This window comes from Argiope bruennichi, chromosome 9, assembly GCF_947563725.1.
Source record: "Argiope bruennichi chromosome 9, qqArgBrue1.1, whole genome shotgun sequence".
NCBI lineage: Eukaryota > Metazoa > Arthropoda > Arachnida > Araneae > Araneidae > Argiope > Argiope bruennichi.
The window spans coordinates 35,011,100-35,029,052 of NC_079159.1; the positions used below are offsets into that span (position 1 = coordinate 35,011,100).

The 17,953-nt window shown below is 31.2% G+C and overlaps 1 protein-coding gene across 1 annotated transcript in view; it reads left to right on the forward strand.

Annotated features, from left to right (window-relative positions):
* The window catches only part of LOC129984178 (A disintegrin and metalloproteinase with thrombospondin motifs adt-1-like), a 31,163-nt gene extending 15,006 nt beyond the window's left edge, over positions 1-16,157 (forward strand). The window contains exons 8-17 of the mRNA XM_056093986.1: positions 3,988-4,115; positions 5,672-5,721; positions 6,317-6,458; positions 7,082-7,213; positions 8,613-8,772; positions 11,271-11,366; positions 13,521-13,675; positions 13,962-14,028; positions 14,745-14,856; positions 15,726-16,157. Coding sequence (XP_055949961.1) covers positions 3,988-4,115; positions 5,672-5,721; positions 6,317-6,458; positions 7,082-7,213; positions 8,613-8,772; positions 11,271-11,366; positions 13,521-13,675; positions 13,962-14,028; positions 14,745-14,856; positions 15,726-16,138 — 1,455 coding nt within the window. The 3' untranslated portion in view covers positions 16,139-16,157. The remainder of the gene's footprint in view (positions 1-3,987; positions 4,116-5,671; positions 5,722-6,316; positions 6,459-7,081; positions 7,214-8,612; positions 8,773-11,270; positions 11,367-13,520; positions 13,676-13,961; positions 14,029-14,744; positions 14,857-15,725) is intronic.
* The last annotated feature ends 1,796 nt before the right edge of the window (positions 16,158-17,953 follow it).

Genomic DNA, 17,953 nt, shown 5'->3' on the forward strand with positions numbered 1-17,953 from the left:
TTATGGGAAGTTATGTAGGCTGGCATAAGTTATAAATTTTTTTTCAATAAAACAGAAAGTCAAATGCTTCAGTTCCTTATCTCACAGAAAATAGTGTGCCTTGATTTGCTACTGAACCAAATTAATTAATTAATAAAATTAAATTTATCTAATAAGTTAAAGAATCAATTTTCATAAGCCAATTTCATTCTTAAAAATATTTTAATATACTATGACTAGAAAAAAAAGTGTCTTAAAGGGTTATACCGTAAACGTAAAAGTTATCCTCGACTTGCCAGTGTATAAGGAATGATTTGAAATTCAAGTATCACCACAGCCCTGGGGTGGGAACTAAAGATGAGTCCTAATATCACTGTTCAGTCCTCTTCATTGGAGTCATCTTCCGACATTGGAATATAGGGATTTCGACCCCACTCTATTAACATATCCATCAAAGGCAATACCGGAAACTTCTCCTCCTTCCATATCCAGGTTGATATCTGGTTGTACCTTTGTGGGATAACAAAATTATTACTATAAATTATATATTCCCAACCACACGTGGCATAAAGAGTGATTGAATAACGAGATTGCAGCAGATAATATGAGAAACCAGAGCTGCGCAAAACAAACCTATTACGTTTATCTCATGAACCGAAATTTTACTGAGGCCATCGGTGGTAGGATCTTTAATCAGTCAGTACAATCTATAAAGTACATTCAGTGTATCAAAAATATATTTATTCTCATCCTCGTATGTGAGGTGGGTCCTAGAGGAGAATTATAAACCATAACAGTGCTATTCTTTCTCATCCTATTCATCTGAAGTAAATAGAGCGCTGCGATATTAACACTGGAACTGAGGGTACAGACCTTAAGGTCATCAACATTCAAAGCCTTTCTCCTGTCAAAAGTAGTCGTCATTTGGATGGCAGTAACTTGATCCCGAATTTTTACTATATTCCCAGGAAAAGCGAGAATCTTTTTTACTTGTTTTGCTGCTTCTCATGTAAGCACTTGTCGCATTCGCCAACTTCTGGGTAGAAGAGAATAAAAAAAAAAAATAGTTTAACCAGTCATGCAATACTCAGTAAACCTGAATGACAGCGCCGCCTCAGAAAATAAAATTCATACTTTGAATTACACAAAATATAGACCGTTACAAAACTATAATTCGTCGAGGATATGTGTCTCATCATTGTTGTTAGCACAGCTAATATTCGATTATGCCATCAGGGAAACTTGCTAATTTAAAAGATAACTTCCGTTTCTGTACTTAAGGATCGATAAGCCTCACAATACTAAAGCAAATGCTACATTGTAAATTTTTTTTATATATTTTAATTAGGGCAACAGCTTTATTTACAAAGATACAATAATTTATGAAGATGATTTTGTTTTGGTCATTGATTCAATGGCTACACTTACAGATAAAAATACTGGAAGATCTTCAAACATGTTGATCATTGAGATTAACTAAGTGAATACTTGAGTGAAATTGAGAACCCTGTTCCATTCGTAAATGGCTTAATTTAACATTTTACTGCACAGTATTGGTGAGTGTAAAAATAAGTGATTGTAAGAATAAGAGTTTCTAAGAATTGGTGATTGTAAGAATAAGAGTTTCTAAGAATTTGTGATTGTAAGAATAAAAGTTTGTAAGAATTGGTGATTGTAGGAATAAGAGTTTCTAAGAACTGGTGATTGTAGGAATAAGAGTTTCTAAGAATTGGTGATTGTAGGAATAAGAGTTTCTAAGAACTGGTGATTGTAGGAATAAGAGTTTCTAAGAACTGGTGATTGTAGGAATAAGAGTTTCTAAGAATTGGTGATTGTAAGAAAAAGAGTTTGTAAGAATTGGTGTTATAAGAATAAAAGTTTGTAAGAACTGGTGATTGTAAGAATAAGAGTTCGTAAGAATTGGTGATTGTAATAGTAGAATAAACATAAAATAGATCTTTATAAAATTCTACATAAGTATGAGTTTTCGACTCGTGTAATAAAGGAGATACATCAAATAGGAGTAGTAACAAAATAAGTTCTTCAAAAATAGAAGAGAAAAAATTCGTAGGATTGTAAAAAAATTTCTTAAATTGAATTTAAAACAAATATATTTCTTGAACGGAAATATAAGAATGAAAAAAAAAAGACAAAAAAAAGAAAGAATTAAATTTTATTAATTTAAATATTGGTTGACAGACAAGAACTAAACCTGCAGTATATCCATTCTAATCATAGAGCAATAGCTAATTTCTAAACCATTAGAGATAGGCATACACTTCATGAATATTATTTAGCTTATATTTAGAGCATTTAGCGATTTTGGAAAATTCTCTAAAGAACATTAAGAATTATATTTTATATTGTTACAATCAGTAAGGGCAATCATAAAAATTATATAATTTTTTGGACCAATTAGTCACATTTAGTAAATAACTTAAAAAACAAACAAACAAAATCATTTCCACTATTATACAATCAAAACCTTGCAATTATGAAACTTTGCTTTTCATTACTTTAGAGAAAATAATTTTAGCCTGGAGGTTGTGTCTGGTGGAACTTCCTAGAGACATTTATTGAAATCGTCTAAAATCGAAAATTGTAATATCCAAAGCTTCTTGACTGATTTTAATTTCAGAAGCATAGAACACTTTTTTTGTCTAATATAATTGAGAGACAAGAATATTACATTAAATGGAAAAGGGAACTGAATAAAATAATATAAATTTTGTAATTCCTTTAATAACATATCTGTTGATGACGTCGTGTCCGCTTTACAGCGGAAGAGGGGAGCAGTAGCTTCTGAGGGTAAAGACCCCTGAGCACCCAGAGGCAGAAGTCTGACTTCAAGCTCATATGAAGTGACACACACACACACATTAGCCTGCACAACCCCTTTTTACAGGGGGTGGGGGCTCATTCACACAACTTAGAGATAAAGCACAGGGCAAGCAACAAGCATGCCCGAACCAGGACTCGAACACGGGACACCCAGATCACGGGGAAGACACGCTACCCTTAAGCTACGACGCCGGCAATATATCTGTTGATTCAATGAATATAAAATATAATTCTTTATGACATTTAGAGTAGTTTCTCAAATGGAAGTAAATGTAGACCTCTAAAGGCCTAGATGTTAGCTAATGGGCAACCATTAGAGAGGATACTCTATATACGAGGGTTATCCAGAAATGAAGTTTCTCATAGCCTGTCAAAATAAAAAAGCACAATTACCTGGTAAGATTTATTACAATAGATACAGCAATATTTCAGCTCCTATACAACATAACTACCGGAATTGTAATACTTATCATACCGTGGGATAAGTTTTTGCAATCGAGTATCACAGAAATCTGCCATCTGAGAATGGAGCCAGCGTATCGCAGTTGTCTGTGGGAAAGTAACGATTGGAGAAGAATTCTTTTCTTGCAAAAACAGGTGGAAATCATTTATCATGGGCCTAATCTCGCAATCAGCAGGAAGTCATATCACTGACTCTCCGACCCGCCAGAAGGCACATAGATAAAGAATACTGAATGACCAGACCGCAGCAACAGCAACATTGGCGGGAACTGTGGTTGAGTCCTAAGGGCCATCACCGGCCACGGTACAACCTTTTCCGAAGTAAGTAAGTCCCTTCATCGATGGGAGGAGCCAGATCCCCCACCTAATTATGTATCCACCAGGGTAGCGAGATCCAACAAGCATCTCCTCCTCATTTCGAGGTGCCAATCCGAGGGAAATGTAATGAGAGTCGATGTCATGCATTACAAGGATGTTAATGTAAGCAACTGGAAAGTTATAATGGTCGATAGTGATAGACACAGTCACAATCTACTCGGCTTTTTCCTTCACTTTCCATTCTTTTTGCAATGCTATTTTTGAATGATGTGGAAAACTTACCATTTCAAAATTCATGCAGGCAACGATAATCTAAAATTTGATAATTTGAATTTTACCTTATTTTGATTTTCTCGTTCTACAATAACTAGAATTCCTTTATTACAGTCTGATTTGCCTCATGCTGACGGTGACAGAGACAAGCTTTTGGATTCTTTCTGCGCATATCAAGCCAAAAAGAACCCGGATTCAGACAGCGATCCAAATCATTGGGATCTCGCCTTGTATATATCCGGGTAATTTTTCTTTCTTCACTTTTTGTTAAGTTTATGAAGTAATGGAATCGTTTCAAATGACATTACAGTCACATGATAATCATTGGTCTGTATATTTTCGAAGGAATATATAATTTCTTAGTTTTATTCGCTTTTTGTCATAAATAAGAAATTAATTACATATTGTTAAAAGTAATAAAACGATTTTTTTCTTACATTAAGTGACAGGAAAAATCTAAAAGCATATCTTGAAATATCTAACGGAATGTTATCTTATATTTTATTGTAACACCATATTCTTTTTCCTTCACTAAAATGAGCATCGAATTCCGAAATTAAGTTGACGAGGCTCACTTAGTGCTATATTAATTAATATAGCACTAAAACTACTGTTCAGTGGTAACGGAGTGGCCGTCTGTACACAAGAATAAACAATGTCTAAAACTAGAGTTGCATATATCCGATAATCTTAATTGATGCTGTTAAATTAAAAAATAAATAAGTCTCAGAATCTTTTTTTTAACAGAATGATTTTAAATATTTTTCGGTTAATCCTCTTTTTTATATTATAATTTTTTAAAAAAGGAATTTTTTAAATGAATATTTGCTTTATCTCTTGGATATGGTCAGGAATTCACTCATTAAAATTGAAATTCACACTCCTGTACAAATAATAATTTTTAATTTTTTAACAAATTACATCGATCTATATAAATAAATTTAAAAAATACAAAAAATTAAACATTAATTTCCGATTTGATTATTAAATTAAAATTTGTTAGACAAAAAAATAAATTTTGTATCTTAAATTTCTTTGCTTATTTTCAAAACTGAAATTGGTACATAATTTTTTTCAATATAAATTTTTTTATCTGAATTCCAAAAGATAATGATGGTAATGAAAAGAATAAGAATAACTGCTCAATGTAGAAGGCGATATATACATATTAGGCAGTGTTAAAAATTATGTCCCGTTTATTTTATATAGTTCAGTGTGGGTTTTTATTTCAGTGTAAATAGTAATTTTTTTTTACAAAATATTTGAATTTATTATCAAGTACTGCCTAATAAATATCGATTTGAAATTGCTTACAGCGTTTGAAAAAAGTAAACAGCTGAAAATTGAAGCACAATCATTTGTAAAATTACTCCAATAAGTTTTAATTATTTTAATTATGAAATTTTAATAAATAGATAAATAAATAAATAATGAAAGACAATGAGATACAGTTTGTGAATGTTGTGTCAGTTTTCACGACCTTATTAAAATAATTCATCTGAAAACAATTTTCAAATTAACAGAACTCTAGTAAGCATACAATTTCTTAATTTAATAATAACAAGGGAATATTTTAGCTTTTTTATCTTTTTGCCTAAAAAGTGAAAGCGACAATTTTTGCTAGTTTGTTAAATTTGATAATGATTATACAATTAATTAAAATCTATTGTCTGGATAATTTTATTTATACTTGTATTCTAACATGTAAATTTAAGTTTCATTTTCATTCCGTGGTTATTCTATTGATATTAATAAATTAAAAATCAATTTAGATACAATAATAAAATATTTATTTCAGGTTAAATTTTTATGCCATGGAGAAGGGAAAAAAGAATGGCATAACAATGGGTAAGAATTTTTTTTCCTTCAGAATATCTTATAATAGAAAGCATTTTAAAAATTTTCAATTTGCGAAATTCTTCTTGATGAAGATATCAGTTTTCTTTCTTTTTCAGCAATATAGGAGGAATGCTTTTGAAATTACTTAGTTTAATTGAATTAATGAAATTGATGATATACTTTCAGATTACATGTTTTGGTACAAGATAAAGACCATATATTACTTATGCGTGCCCTTCTAAACTACTCGACCAAAATCTTCCAATTAATCAGTTGAAATATTTTGGATTCAAAATCATAACTCTATATTAAAATATATAATAAATATTTCTGACCATCATATTCTGGCAAGAAAAAAGAACACGCATATTTTACTATTAATTGGATTTATTTGATTATGTTTAAACTTTTGCGATGGTTTTAAACCATGGAAAATCTTAATACCATTGTTTTTGTGTAAAGAAATGGAGCAATGCATATATTTCTAAGCTTAATTAGTAATTGAAATTCAATTAATTTGATAAATTGGAGATTTCATGTATTTTAGTTAAATATAATTTTAAAATTACAATAGCATTTTTATTCTTCATTTTACAATCATTAGGATTAGCGCCAGTTGGAGGTGTCTGTTTGAAGAAACATGCATGTGTCATTACTGAATTCGGTACAACTAGCGACGACGGCCGACCATATCCATCAGCAGGATTGCTTTCGACTTACATTGCTGCTCATGAGATTGGACATAAGTAAGTGGATAAATTTATACAACGATCTATTTTATTATGAATTGACTTTATAATAAATTATTATTTAATCTTAATACAAATGAAATAGCCTGGATATCTATAAAGGAAGTCAATCTTGCAGAAAAGATGTACATACCAAATAAAATATATTCGAACAACCGGACAGACTTCCTCCGAAGGGATTTTATTCAAAATTTGATAGAAATTTACAAATTTTGTTTTAAATATATACCAAATTTCATCTGTCTAGCTCAAAGAATTTTTGAGTTATCTTTGCCACAGACAGAAGTACATTTTCCAAAAATGTGTTTTTCTCGATCTCAGTCTGGTCTGAAACTTGGAGATTTGTCATAGTCTTGAATTCGAATTTTTTGACGATTACTATACTTTCTTTATACTACGTATATCAGAAAATAAAAAAAAACTCCAAAGATCTGGTTGTCGTGTCTCCCTTTTTGTAAATTATGTTGAAAAATATTTGGTTCAGTTGATGTTTACCGTTTGTCGCAGCTTAGCATACTTCTATTAAATCAACATTGGTAGCATACGATGTGCATATTGATAACATATTGTGCTTTAACTAAATTTATAGCAACTCTGATAGTATGTATTTAATATTTCAGTCTGGGAATGTATCACGACGGTCCTCCCAATAATAAGTGTCCTTCAAATGGTCATGTAATGTCTCCTAGCAGAGGAACGAAAGGGGAGACTACATGGTCCAAGTGCAGTTCAGAAGTTCTGGAAAAATCTGAGTGAGTTTGTCATTAAGAAATATTTTCTTCTCGAGTTTCAAAAATTTTCTGGTAATTTTTCTGTTTTATTACCAAAGATGATTAGAAATAATGAAATATATGTTAATTTTTTTTTTTTTTTTACTAAGCTGCAAAAGAAATATTTAATTTGCACTTTTTTTATGGTAAGGTCTTTTTTACATTTCGGTCTGATCTTTGATTTTAATGTCTCAAGGTATCCTCATACCTGTACTCTTAACATGAATTTGTACTAGAAATTTGAATTCGTGTAGAACTGCACCTCAAAGGTACCAAAATCTCATCGATTGGCCATGACCAGTTTTTGTTTAATTACTGAGTATGAATATTGGCATTATTTTGTTTGACTCAAAAGAATTCAAAGAGAAAATAATTTTTGGTGCAAAATTTTGAAGTTGATAAAGTATAATAATTTTAGTATATATATATATATTTATGGTGCAGTTAACATTTCGGAATTTCTAATGTTCGATATCTGAAATAAATAAATAAAATTTCTGGGATTTCCAGAATTGAAACGCATGATGATTAAAACCATTTTAGTAATAGCAAACGGTGTTGATATTACTAAGTGATTTTAATTTTTGATTAATTACGAGGAAATTGGGTACTAAAATTGTATATGAAAAAGCTTATTGTAGCCTTTGCAGCCGTAAGCCTCTTCCTATATCCTTTCATTTTCTTTAATATACATAAAATGAGAATTAAAGATGAGAATTATCTCACATTAAAAACTTTATACACTTAGTATAAAGTGGTACTTTAAAAAAAGAAGTGTAGCAGTATGTTGAGGATTATCTCCAAAAAAGATAGGTTGAGGATTATCTCCATAAGCATCATTATTATCAGCTTTAGAATTTTCCACCATGATAAAGAATATTCAAATTTGTAAAATAATTTCATCCAACATTGTGCCTTTTCATCTCATTTTAAGCTATGTATACTGCTCTGTTGCAATTTTATGCATATGTTAACACTTAAACTAACATATGGATGGAAGCATGAGCCTTATTCCTCTATTGTTTATTTCTTAATTTTTCGAGATGCTTGTTGTGCATTCAGAGAGTCAGCGCGAACGTCAGCTTCGTGACTGATACACCTTTCTTTCTCCTGTTAATTGCTTTGTTTCAGTTTTTGTCTCTAAGGTATAATTTCACTATAATTTTTGGTGTCACTAATTTCAATTAAATATATACATGGACATTGTTCGTGTTTTAAATAACAGACGAAATTAATTATTTTATTGATCTGTGCCAAACACTGTACAGCATCATAAAAATAATTTTTGTCATCAACATTTATATAATTAATATTATTAATCAAATTAACATTTATACAATTCATAAAGGTGGATTTTCATTTTATTGTATTACTCTTTCAGCAAAAAGTGTCTGTTTGACGAACCCCAAGGAACACCCTCGAAAGATCAAGACCACGAAAAGTTTAAAGAGAAACCTGGACAGGTGTGGGATGCTCACGACCAGTGCAAGATTTTCTTAAGGGATGAAGATGCCACTGTCTTTAACGAAACTGTGTTTTCAGTAAGTATTATTTTCTTGATGTACTTTACTTTTGATAAAATAACATCTATTCAGAGAAAAGCTTAGCTGCTTCGTTTAGATGCTAAATAATCCGCATTTATTTTCGAAATTTCAATAAACCATACTTCCACACAGCAGTTTTGTACTTGACAATAAAAGTTGTTGAATCTTTCGAACAATAAAGACACCGGATAGCTTCACTTAAAAAAATTGGGCATTCATATATAAAATTTCCATCATTTAGTTTCGCTTGAACTAAACATCTCTGTTTTGTTAAGTTTGTTGTTGTTTGCAACATCGAATGGATTAAGTGTTATATAGGAGGGTTGACTGTACATAAAAATAATGAACTTGCTATTTTTATTTAATATATGCTTTTGTTCATAAATTAAGGATAAAAACTGTTTTCAAAAACTAAGCCAAGTCTTGTTATTTTATCTAAAGAAAGTATAGAACAAATGTTTAATGCAAATGTATACATAGAAACACCCAATATAAAATGCATATGTATAAAAACACCTAATAAAGTTAGGGAAATGGCCCTCTGAATAAAAACAGAATACATGTCTCGCCTAGAAACGTTAACACTAAATGGATTTTATGAAGCTTATTTGCCAATATGAATGTTGTATGCTCCATGATGATTAATGTCCAGCACTATATTATCCACTTTTACAGCAGCCTGTTCCACTATTTAACCAATAGAGTCAGTTAGTGAGAATAAGACTAAAGAATAAAGATTTCAAAAAATTCTGGGATCATAAACTATATCAATGAATTTTAAACACTATTCAATATGCGTGGTATTTTTTTATTTTATATACCGAATTAGAAGCTTGCAGCGTGATTAAAAAATAAATAATAAACAAAAAAAATTAAATTTACTATAATAATCTGCAATGGGTATAGAAAATTTACTGAGCCAAGTATTAATCAGGTAAAGAATAATGGAAAAAATATTTTTTAAAGGTAGATCGCTAAATTAAGAATGGAATCAATTCATGCTAATGTAAGATTACAAGCATCATATCTATTTACTTTCCAATTCCACTGTGCCTCTTGCAAATCGGAAAAAGACAAGAGATAATACTGGACAAGTGAAAATGAATACCTTAGTTTCATAGGTTATATTACGCAAAATGTAATGATTGTATTCTTTAAAAATGTACATGCATGTAGAGGTAATATAAATAAGTTTTGAGTGCATTTCTCACAAATGTTCGATATGCGTTCCTTTTGTTACGCGATATACATCAAATCTGAAATGTAATTCCTGCTGAACTTTGTGCAACACATCTGTATGCGATTTTTTTCATCTGAGATCTTTTTTTCTGTGGGGTTTGTAAAAGATCACGCTTATGTGCCTCCAAATTCAACGGCCATAATAGATTCGGAAGCCCGTATCACAGCTGCTATCACCAGCATTGACACAAATATCGATACAGTTGGCAAGAATTGCATTTCGGAATTGATGCATGCCATATAACAAAAGGAGAGTATGTCGAAGATTTGTGAGGTGTACATTCAAAACTTGCTTATATTATCTTTGCAAATATGTACATTTTTTGATGCATATATTTGTTACATTTTGTGTAGTAAACACATGAAATTGGGGTATTCATTTTGACTTACTCTGTATAGCTTATGACAAGATGTGGTTAAATATACAATAAGACATACTGAGACTTTATCTTGTATTTGTGCTACCTTGAGCATCGATATCTTCGTAAATTTTTCATATGAAAGTGAACTTTATATTTCTAATAAAAACATAGTTAAAGTTTTAAATGGAGTCATATGTGATACTTGTTAAATATAACAAGCGAATGATCTTATAAATACATGGAAAGAAGAACTGCCTATGTCATCTGAAACCTAACTGCTCTTTATTTTCTTCTCCAGCAAATTCTAAAGCCAAACTGACTATGTTTCATGAACATGAACTGATTCCATTGAAAATAAAATTTCCCTAACAGTAAATTTAAATGAAAAATATTAAATTCGAAATAATGAAAGCAATTTTGTAATGGTGAAATTACAATAAATAACCTTATATACATCATTTCTTTCATTAGAGCATTTTAGTGTTAAATTTTATTTAACTCATTACGGACAGATTTTGATGGGCCCGTGTTTGTTATCCACAGATTTGCTCTGCGTGGATTTCTGCTTCTCGCCAACTCCCTGGATATTTGATTTGGAAGAAAATGTATCCGTTTTTGAACATAGCACGAATGGTCTAATAACAATATACAATACACTTTTTAAAAAGTATTTTAATGTAGGGTGATGGTATCATGGAATAAAAATATGCATTTATCTGTTCACAATTCTTTCTTTATTGTTTTAAAATACATTTTAAAGTGTAAGTTTTATTAATTTACTTTCAGGAGTTAAAGAAGTATGTAAGCATTTAATTTCTCTAATTCTTTGATAAGTTTGTTGTACTTTATTTCTTAAATCATGAACTGTTTTCGTTGCATGTGTACTATCTATAGTCGGTGTGTCATGAAACATTATGCAAGACTCCTCGAAGGATAGGGTATTATGCTGCAGGACCAGCTCTGGAAGGAACTTTTTGTGGTGGAAAAAAGGTAGGAGATTTACCATTATTATTTCTCTAAAAGTTAGCGAACTATATCAAATATATATTCGTTTTATTGCTTTGCAGCAGACGAATTATTTAATATTAAGTTCAACAAATAATGAGTATCAAGGAGAGATATAGTTAGAATTCCGGATGTTTCCCCCTTTTTGTAAAATCTTGGAATCTCAGCATCTCTGAAATACTCGAGGAAAGTTAAAAACAAAATGAATCGATGAGAATATGCTTATTGCATATGAAATCTGTTCAAATAGACACGATCCATTCCGAAATAGGTTCTTCCGATTTTTTTATTCTTAAGTCAATGTGTCTTCTAGCTTTGGATCACGCTCTAGAGCCCGTTTGATGCAATCTTTAGAATCGCTTTTGACTTCTTCAATAAAACTGCTTACGCATAGAATTTTTGATCTTACATTTCAACTTTAAAAGAAGTATGAAGGACAAACTTGAAGTGTCTTCATATACAGCATTTACTGCGAAGGACAGAAAAGAAATAATGCGAATAAATTTAATATAAAAAAGCAACAAACATTGTTCAAACTTGAAATGGATTTTTTCTAAATAATATCCTTTGCCTATTTGCCTTCCAATTAATTCAGAAGGACTTGCTGAAACCCATTCCATTCGAGAATACTGCAGTATTACTCGAAGTCAATGAAGACCAAAAGTAAACATATTCAACAAACCGCCCAGAGTTGCATTAGTTAGCCAATATTTTCTTCTAAATGATACAGGGCTTTATATTTCCTCCAGTGGCCGACAAAATAGTGATTGTACACTATTTTGTAGGCCAGATAACAACACTATAGTGTATAGTGATTGTACACTATTTTGTAGGCCAGATAACAACACTATAGTGTATAGTGATTGTACACTATTTTGTAGGCCAGATAACAACACTATAGTGTATAGTGATTGTACACTATTTTGTAGGCCAGATAACAACACTATAGTGTATAGTGATTGTACACTATTTTGTAGGCCAATACTTCCGAATCTAATTTCTTTTAGTGTTCTTTTGTTCCACTTTATGAAGCCAAAACTATGAGATTTGAAATTCAGTTATTAAATTGTTCATTGACAAAGGCTGAGATAATTCTAAAGAAGAATTCTGAGGAAAATTGGGTTTCAACATGCTCTCCAAAATTGAAAGACAAATTGGGGGCAAAAAGTACTATTTCAAATTGAAGAATGCCCAATATTTGTTTTTATAAATAATAACTTTCCTATCATTTTTTTTACTTGTTTTCTCAGATTCATAATACTTTTGTAATTCCTTTTTAGAGCCAATATATCCCTCTAGATTTATTACATTTGTGCTATACAAAAAAATGTTGAACATCTTTGATTACTAGCATCCTAAATGGTGTGCAGACTAGAACATTTGTATGCCACCTTGATAGACTTGATATCATTATATTAAGAGTATGTGGCGAATTGAGATGGGCTAAGATAGAACCTGGGACCTTGTGGTTCGCAGCCCAGTAACATGACCACAATACAAAAGCAATTGCTCGTGTAGTGTAGCTGTTAACTGGCTTATAAGCTCTTCACCACAGACTCTCCCACCAGTGAGTCGGAGGTGAGATGAACGATATGGCTGTTGAGTGGTGATGTATTCATTAGCTGTTGAGTCTAATGCACCTGTACGCATTTGAGTAGCGCCAAGCATTATGGCGAGAGTGTGTGGTTGCTGATGCTGTTGCGTCAAGTGAGTCTGACAGTTTTGTGTTGCTGCGTCAAGTGAATCTGACGACTTTGGGTTGCTGTGGGTAGATGGCACCATAATAACTATACGAAGGTTGAAGGCTCATTGTCCGAGGTCACCAATGTGGCGAATTTAATTGAGCGAGGATAGAACCTGGGACCTTGTGGTTCGCAGCCCAGTAACATGACCACAATACAAAAGCAATTGCTCATGTAGTGCAACTGTTAACTGGCTTATAAGCTCTTCACCACAAGTATTATTAGGCAGTCTTAGTCAAAATATCATTATTATCACATAGTAGATGGTTATGAATGTAGATGAAAATTCAGTGAAATAATTTTTAACAAGAATATATAGAAATCAACTTTGCATCATTTATTAAAGATATTTTTGCGGTGCCATTATTCTTGCTTTTAAAGCTTTTTTCTTCTTTAGTGGTGCAAAAATGGAGAATGCGTTTCCTGGGGATCGGAAAAAATAAAGGTGGTCAAAGGTGGATGGTCAGACTGGACAAAAGGCGAGTGTAAATCAGGATGCATCAAGAAATCAAGGGCAGTGACCGTAGATAAACGGTATTGCAGCAACCCTAAGTAAGCAACATTCATATTAAGAATTTATTTCTTATTGATTACCATCGTTTGATTTATTTTTTAAATTTTGTAAAATATAAAGTTATTTAGATTTCCATTTTTTTCTCTCTAAAGAATACTTTGAATGATGTCTTCAGATACTTGCTACATATCTAATTAGTTAATTTTCAAAGATTTTGATAATTATTTCTTTAAAATTTAGAACATGCAAGTCACTTTTTTTTCAAAAAGAAAAAAAAAATGCTTAAATTCTCTGTGTAATCTTGTATATTTTAATTCTACGCAGGCCACAAAATACCGAAAAATACTGCGAAGGTGATAACATTAGAGTACATTTCTGTGATGACTCTAAAGTAAGTATAACAGAATACCATTGCTTCTTTCTGTTCAGCCTAGTTTATAAAAAAAGAAATGAAAAATAAAATTTATCAAATGTTTTAATGAAATTATTGCTATTGTTATTTATTTTATTTTATTTATTTGATCATTTATGATGTGGAATTATGCCATAATATTTTTTTTTCTTGATTTATTACTGTGTAAAATTCAAAATTATCTATTGAAAATGATACGATATTGTGTTCAACTGCCACGATGCCATAGTCACAAGACAAACGCAACTGTGAATATAATGCAATATATCTAATTGTATGTTTTACTCTATACTGCGAGTCATAGCTTTTTTTTCTTTTCTATATTTTGAGATCCATATTGCACTTTCCCTTAAGATGCACAAGATAGGTTCCAAAATCTAACTATAGAAACACATCGAACGTATATTTCTTCTTCTCGAACGTATTTGACTTCTTTTCAAAAAGTTAAAAGTCAAGATCGCCACCAGTCATTTCAATCTTTTAATTCCACATTAAAGATCATACGTATGGATTATTGATAATTATCAACTTAACTTTAAAGTGTTACAGGTCCACATAATCTGAAAATCGTTCGTAAAATGCAATTGATCAACACTATAATTTGATATAAATTCATCACCTTCTAATTATGTAACTAGTTTCTTCAATGATACGTAGTTCTAATACGTTTCTAAACATTCTCTATTTTGTATTAGCTGTGCAAAAATTATGTACCTCCAGTGGATTATGCTAAGCAAAGATGCGAATTTTTCTCAAAATATGTACCAGACATTACTCCAGTTGGTGTACAAGTGAAATATAACGAAAGTAAGAATATTCTTTTCTAAAATCTTATCTCAATCATTTTTAATTTCATCCAAAGACAATTTACTTTATTTTATTTATACCCGTAAAGATTTTATTTTTTTACCCCTATTTTGCATAATTTTTTCTTTTTTTGTGAAATAAATCAGGGTGACATAATTCATACTCTAGATTAAAGGAAAGATGTTTTAAACAAACCTAGTATAAATATATAAAATAATTAAAAACAGTATGATGGAAATATCCATCATCATGCACACTTACAGGTTAAGCTCAGTAACAACTTATAACTTTTATTAGCAAATAAATAAATAAACAATTTCTGATTAGCTATAAAAAATATTCAGTAAATCGCATGCTTCTTCTAACAACAACAAACAGCGGAATGACAAGTTCATACCCGCTATTATTATAGTGACATTTGATTTTTTTCCCGACAGTTACGATCCTTATTATGCAACAATCGTGAAAAAAAATTACCAGGAACAACCAATTTACAATACACCTGTTTTGAGTACAATATTTTGTTCATTAATGTTATGATGGTAATTTCCATCATCATTCAAAGAAGGGTTAAAGCTCCCAGGGGGAGAAAAAAAAATACATTTTAAATATAACAGTTTTTTTTGGATACAAATATAAAATATTTCCATTCAAGAATACTTAACTTAATTGAAATCAATTACTTTGAATTGAAAATTCTATTACAAAAATTATTAATTCATTATCTCTTTAATCAGATATACTACATTTGATGATCCTTTTTTTTTAAATTGCATAAAACGTTAAATTTTCATTCACCATGGATTATTTTTAACAGTTCTACAACAATGATAAAATAAATTAAAAATTAAATTAAAATTTCCTTGCAGAACGCCAGTGGCAATCATGCGCTGTCTATTGTAAAATGAAGACTGGCACTTGGTACACCCCTCGTCAAGAATTCAACGACAGAGGAATAGACACTTTCTTCCCTGATGGAACTTGGTGTCACAGCGACGGGAGGACTGACTACTTCTGCCAGAACAGACTTTGCTTGCCCCCACCAGTGAAAGGCAGAGCTCTCCTGCCAGGTGGTTACATACCCAGAGGTCTCGATCCAGAGGTCGATGTTCCAGTATTGAATAACGCTCATCCTAAAGGGGAAAACAGGGCACCGGATAAGTTGAGGGAATACTTCCAGTACAATGAAGGACGTTTACCACCTTTGCCAGGTCCGGATGATTTGGGAAGACCAAAAGAAGAGGATTACGAAATAATTGATTATGTATCACCCAGCTTGTAATAAATAAACATTTTTTTGTACTTTTTCATAAAACCTGTATTGTTTCTTGAGCCTTATTTGTTTGAGTGGTACATCATGCTCCATCAGAATTATTTGGATATGGTAAAATCATAAGTTTCAAGAAAATTCACAAACTGGACTTCTTCTTGTGTACAGCTGATCTCCCCCCCCCCCCCCCCCGCCATCACTGAATGAAGCAGTATCGACAGGATTTGTTGTGGCCGACTGTTGTCTTTAGTCCGTCCCATAATACGGCCGATTCACCAATCTGACATCTTCTTCGAGGCAGTTGGACCCAGCCACAAAATGATCGATCATTGACTTTCCACCTCATCTTCCAGTAAACCTATCTACTTGTTCAGCAAGGAGTAGGGCACATTACTTTAAGAAAATCTCCTCAAACTTCTCAATATTTCTCCAAATTCTCGTTCCATAATAATAGAAATCCAAACACTTTAAAACTTTCAAAAAAAAAAAAAAAAAAAAAAAAAAAAAACTGACAACTTTTTACATTATGTCCTTCAGAGTTTTCACAAAATGGACCATTGGAAAGAATCACAAGCTTTTGATTAGAGGCCTGAGATTCGAGTTCCAATTATGCGGAATATCCACTGTATATGAGGATTCGTTTTGTAATAAATCTGGTTAAATTTTTTTTGAAGGTTGAAAGTGTAAATTTGAAGGAAAATGTTAGTCAGATATAGTTTACTACTCAGTCGTTATTATTTGGTCAAAGCGTAAAAATATGTGTATTCAGTAATTTTCAAGTTGAACGAATCAAAATATTAGCCTTGTAGATCAGATCGAGTTTTTGATACAACATAGAACAAGAACAAGAATTCGATTGATGCTTTTGAAGGAGCAATCCACTTTTTCATTGAGTTAAATAAAAAAAAAGTAACCACATCGGAATCTAAAATATAAATTTAGGTTGTTTTAGGCTGCGATGTGACATCATGTCTTTTCCACACTTTCAAACTGCGAAATGTATTCTAAATTTAAATTAATACAATACTATTCATAGAAAATATAATAGCATATTTTCTTATTCAATGTCAAGACGTCATGTTAATTTAATTCTTTCAAAATAAGTAATATATGGCAAAATTAAGACGACACTTGATATTTTATGGATGTTCTAGTGAACTTGAACTGACTCCAATAAATAGTACACTGATATGAATCTACACTCATAAACATTTCCAGTTTTCTTTCTTTTCATATTTGGTGACATGATAGTTGGTTTCTACATTCTGTCGCAGGCATTCAGGTTCAAAAGATTCCTCTAAAGAACTACTGCGTCAGGGAGTTTGATGCTTATTAAATCCATCGAAGTCGAATGTTTTCCACTATGCTGGAAACTTAGCGGAATACCGATTGAAGGGTGGTCTTCGTAAGATTCGAAATTATGACTTCCGTTCCAATATAGACCTCTTGTTGTTTCAAAAAGGGATGTGAGTAATTACATCAGTATTATTTCATCTGTGTTTTTATAAAAACATTACGTTTTTTAATTTTATGTATTATGCATAGTTCATGGTTAATTTAGCGATGATTTGCCAAAAATGGTTTCGAATTTATTAATTCACTGTTAAAAATAAATTGTATAGATTAAAAATTCCGTCTTGTCTAGTTTATTGTACAATTCTTTTGTAATCAGTTCAATCAAAAATCTCTAATTGTGTAACTTCTGACACTTTATTTAAAATTTAAATAAAAGTGAAACAAGAAAATTAAATTACGCAAGAATAATTTAAAAAAAAGCGAAACTGTAACTGACAAATAAATGCTTCTTTGTATAGTTGGTTTAGAAAA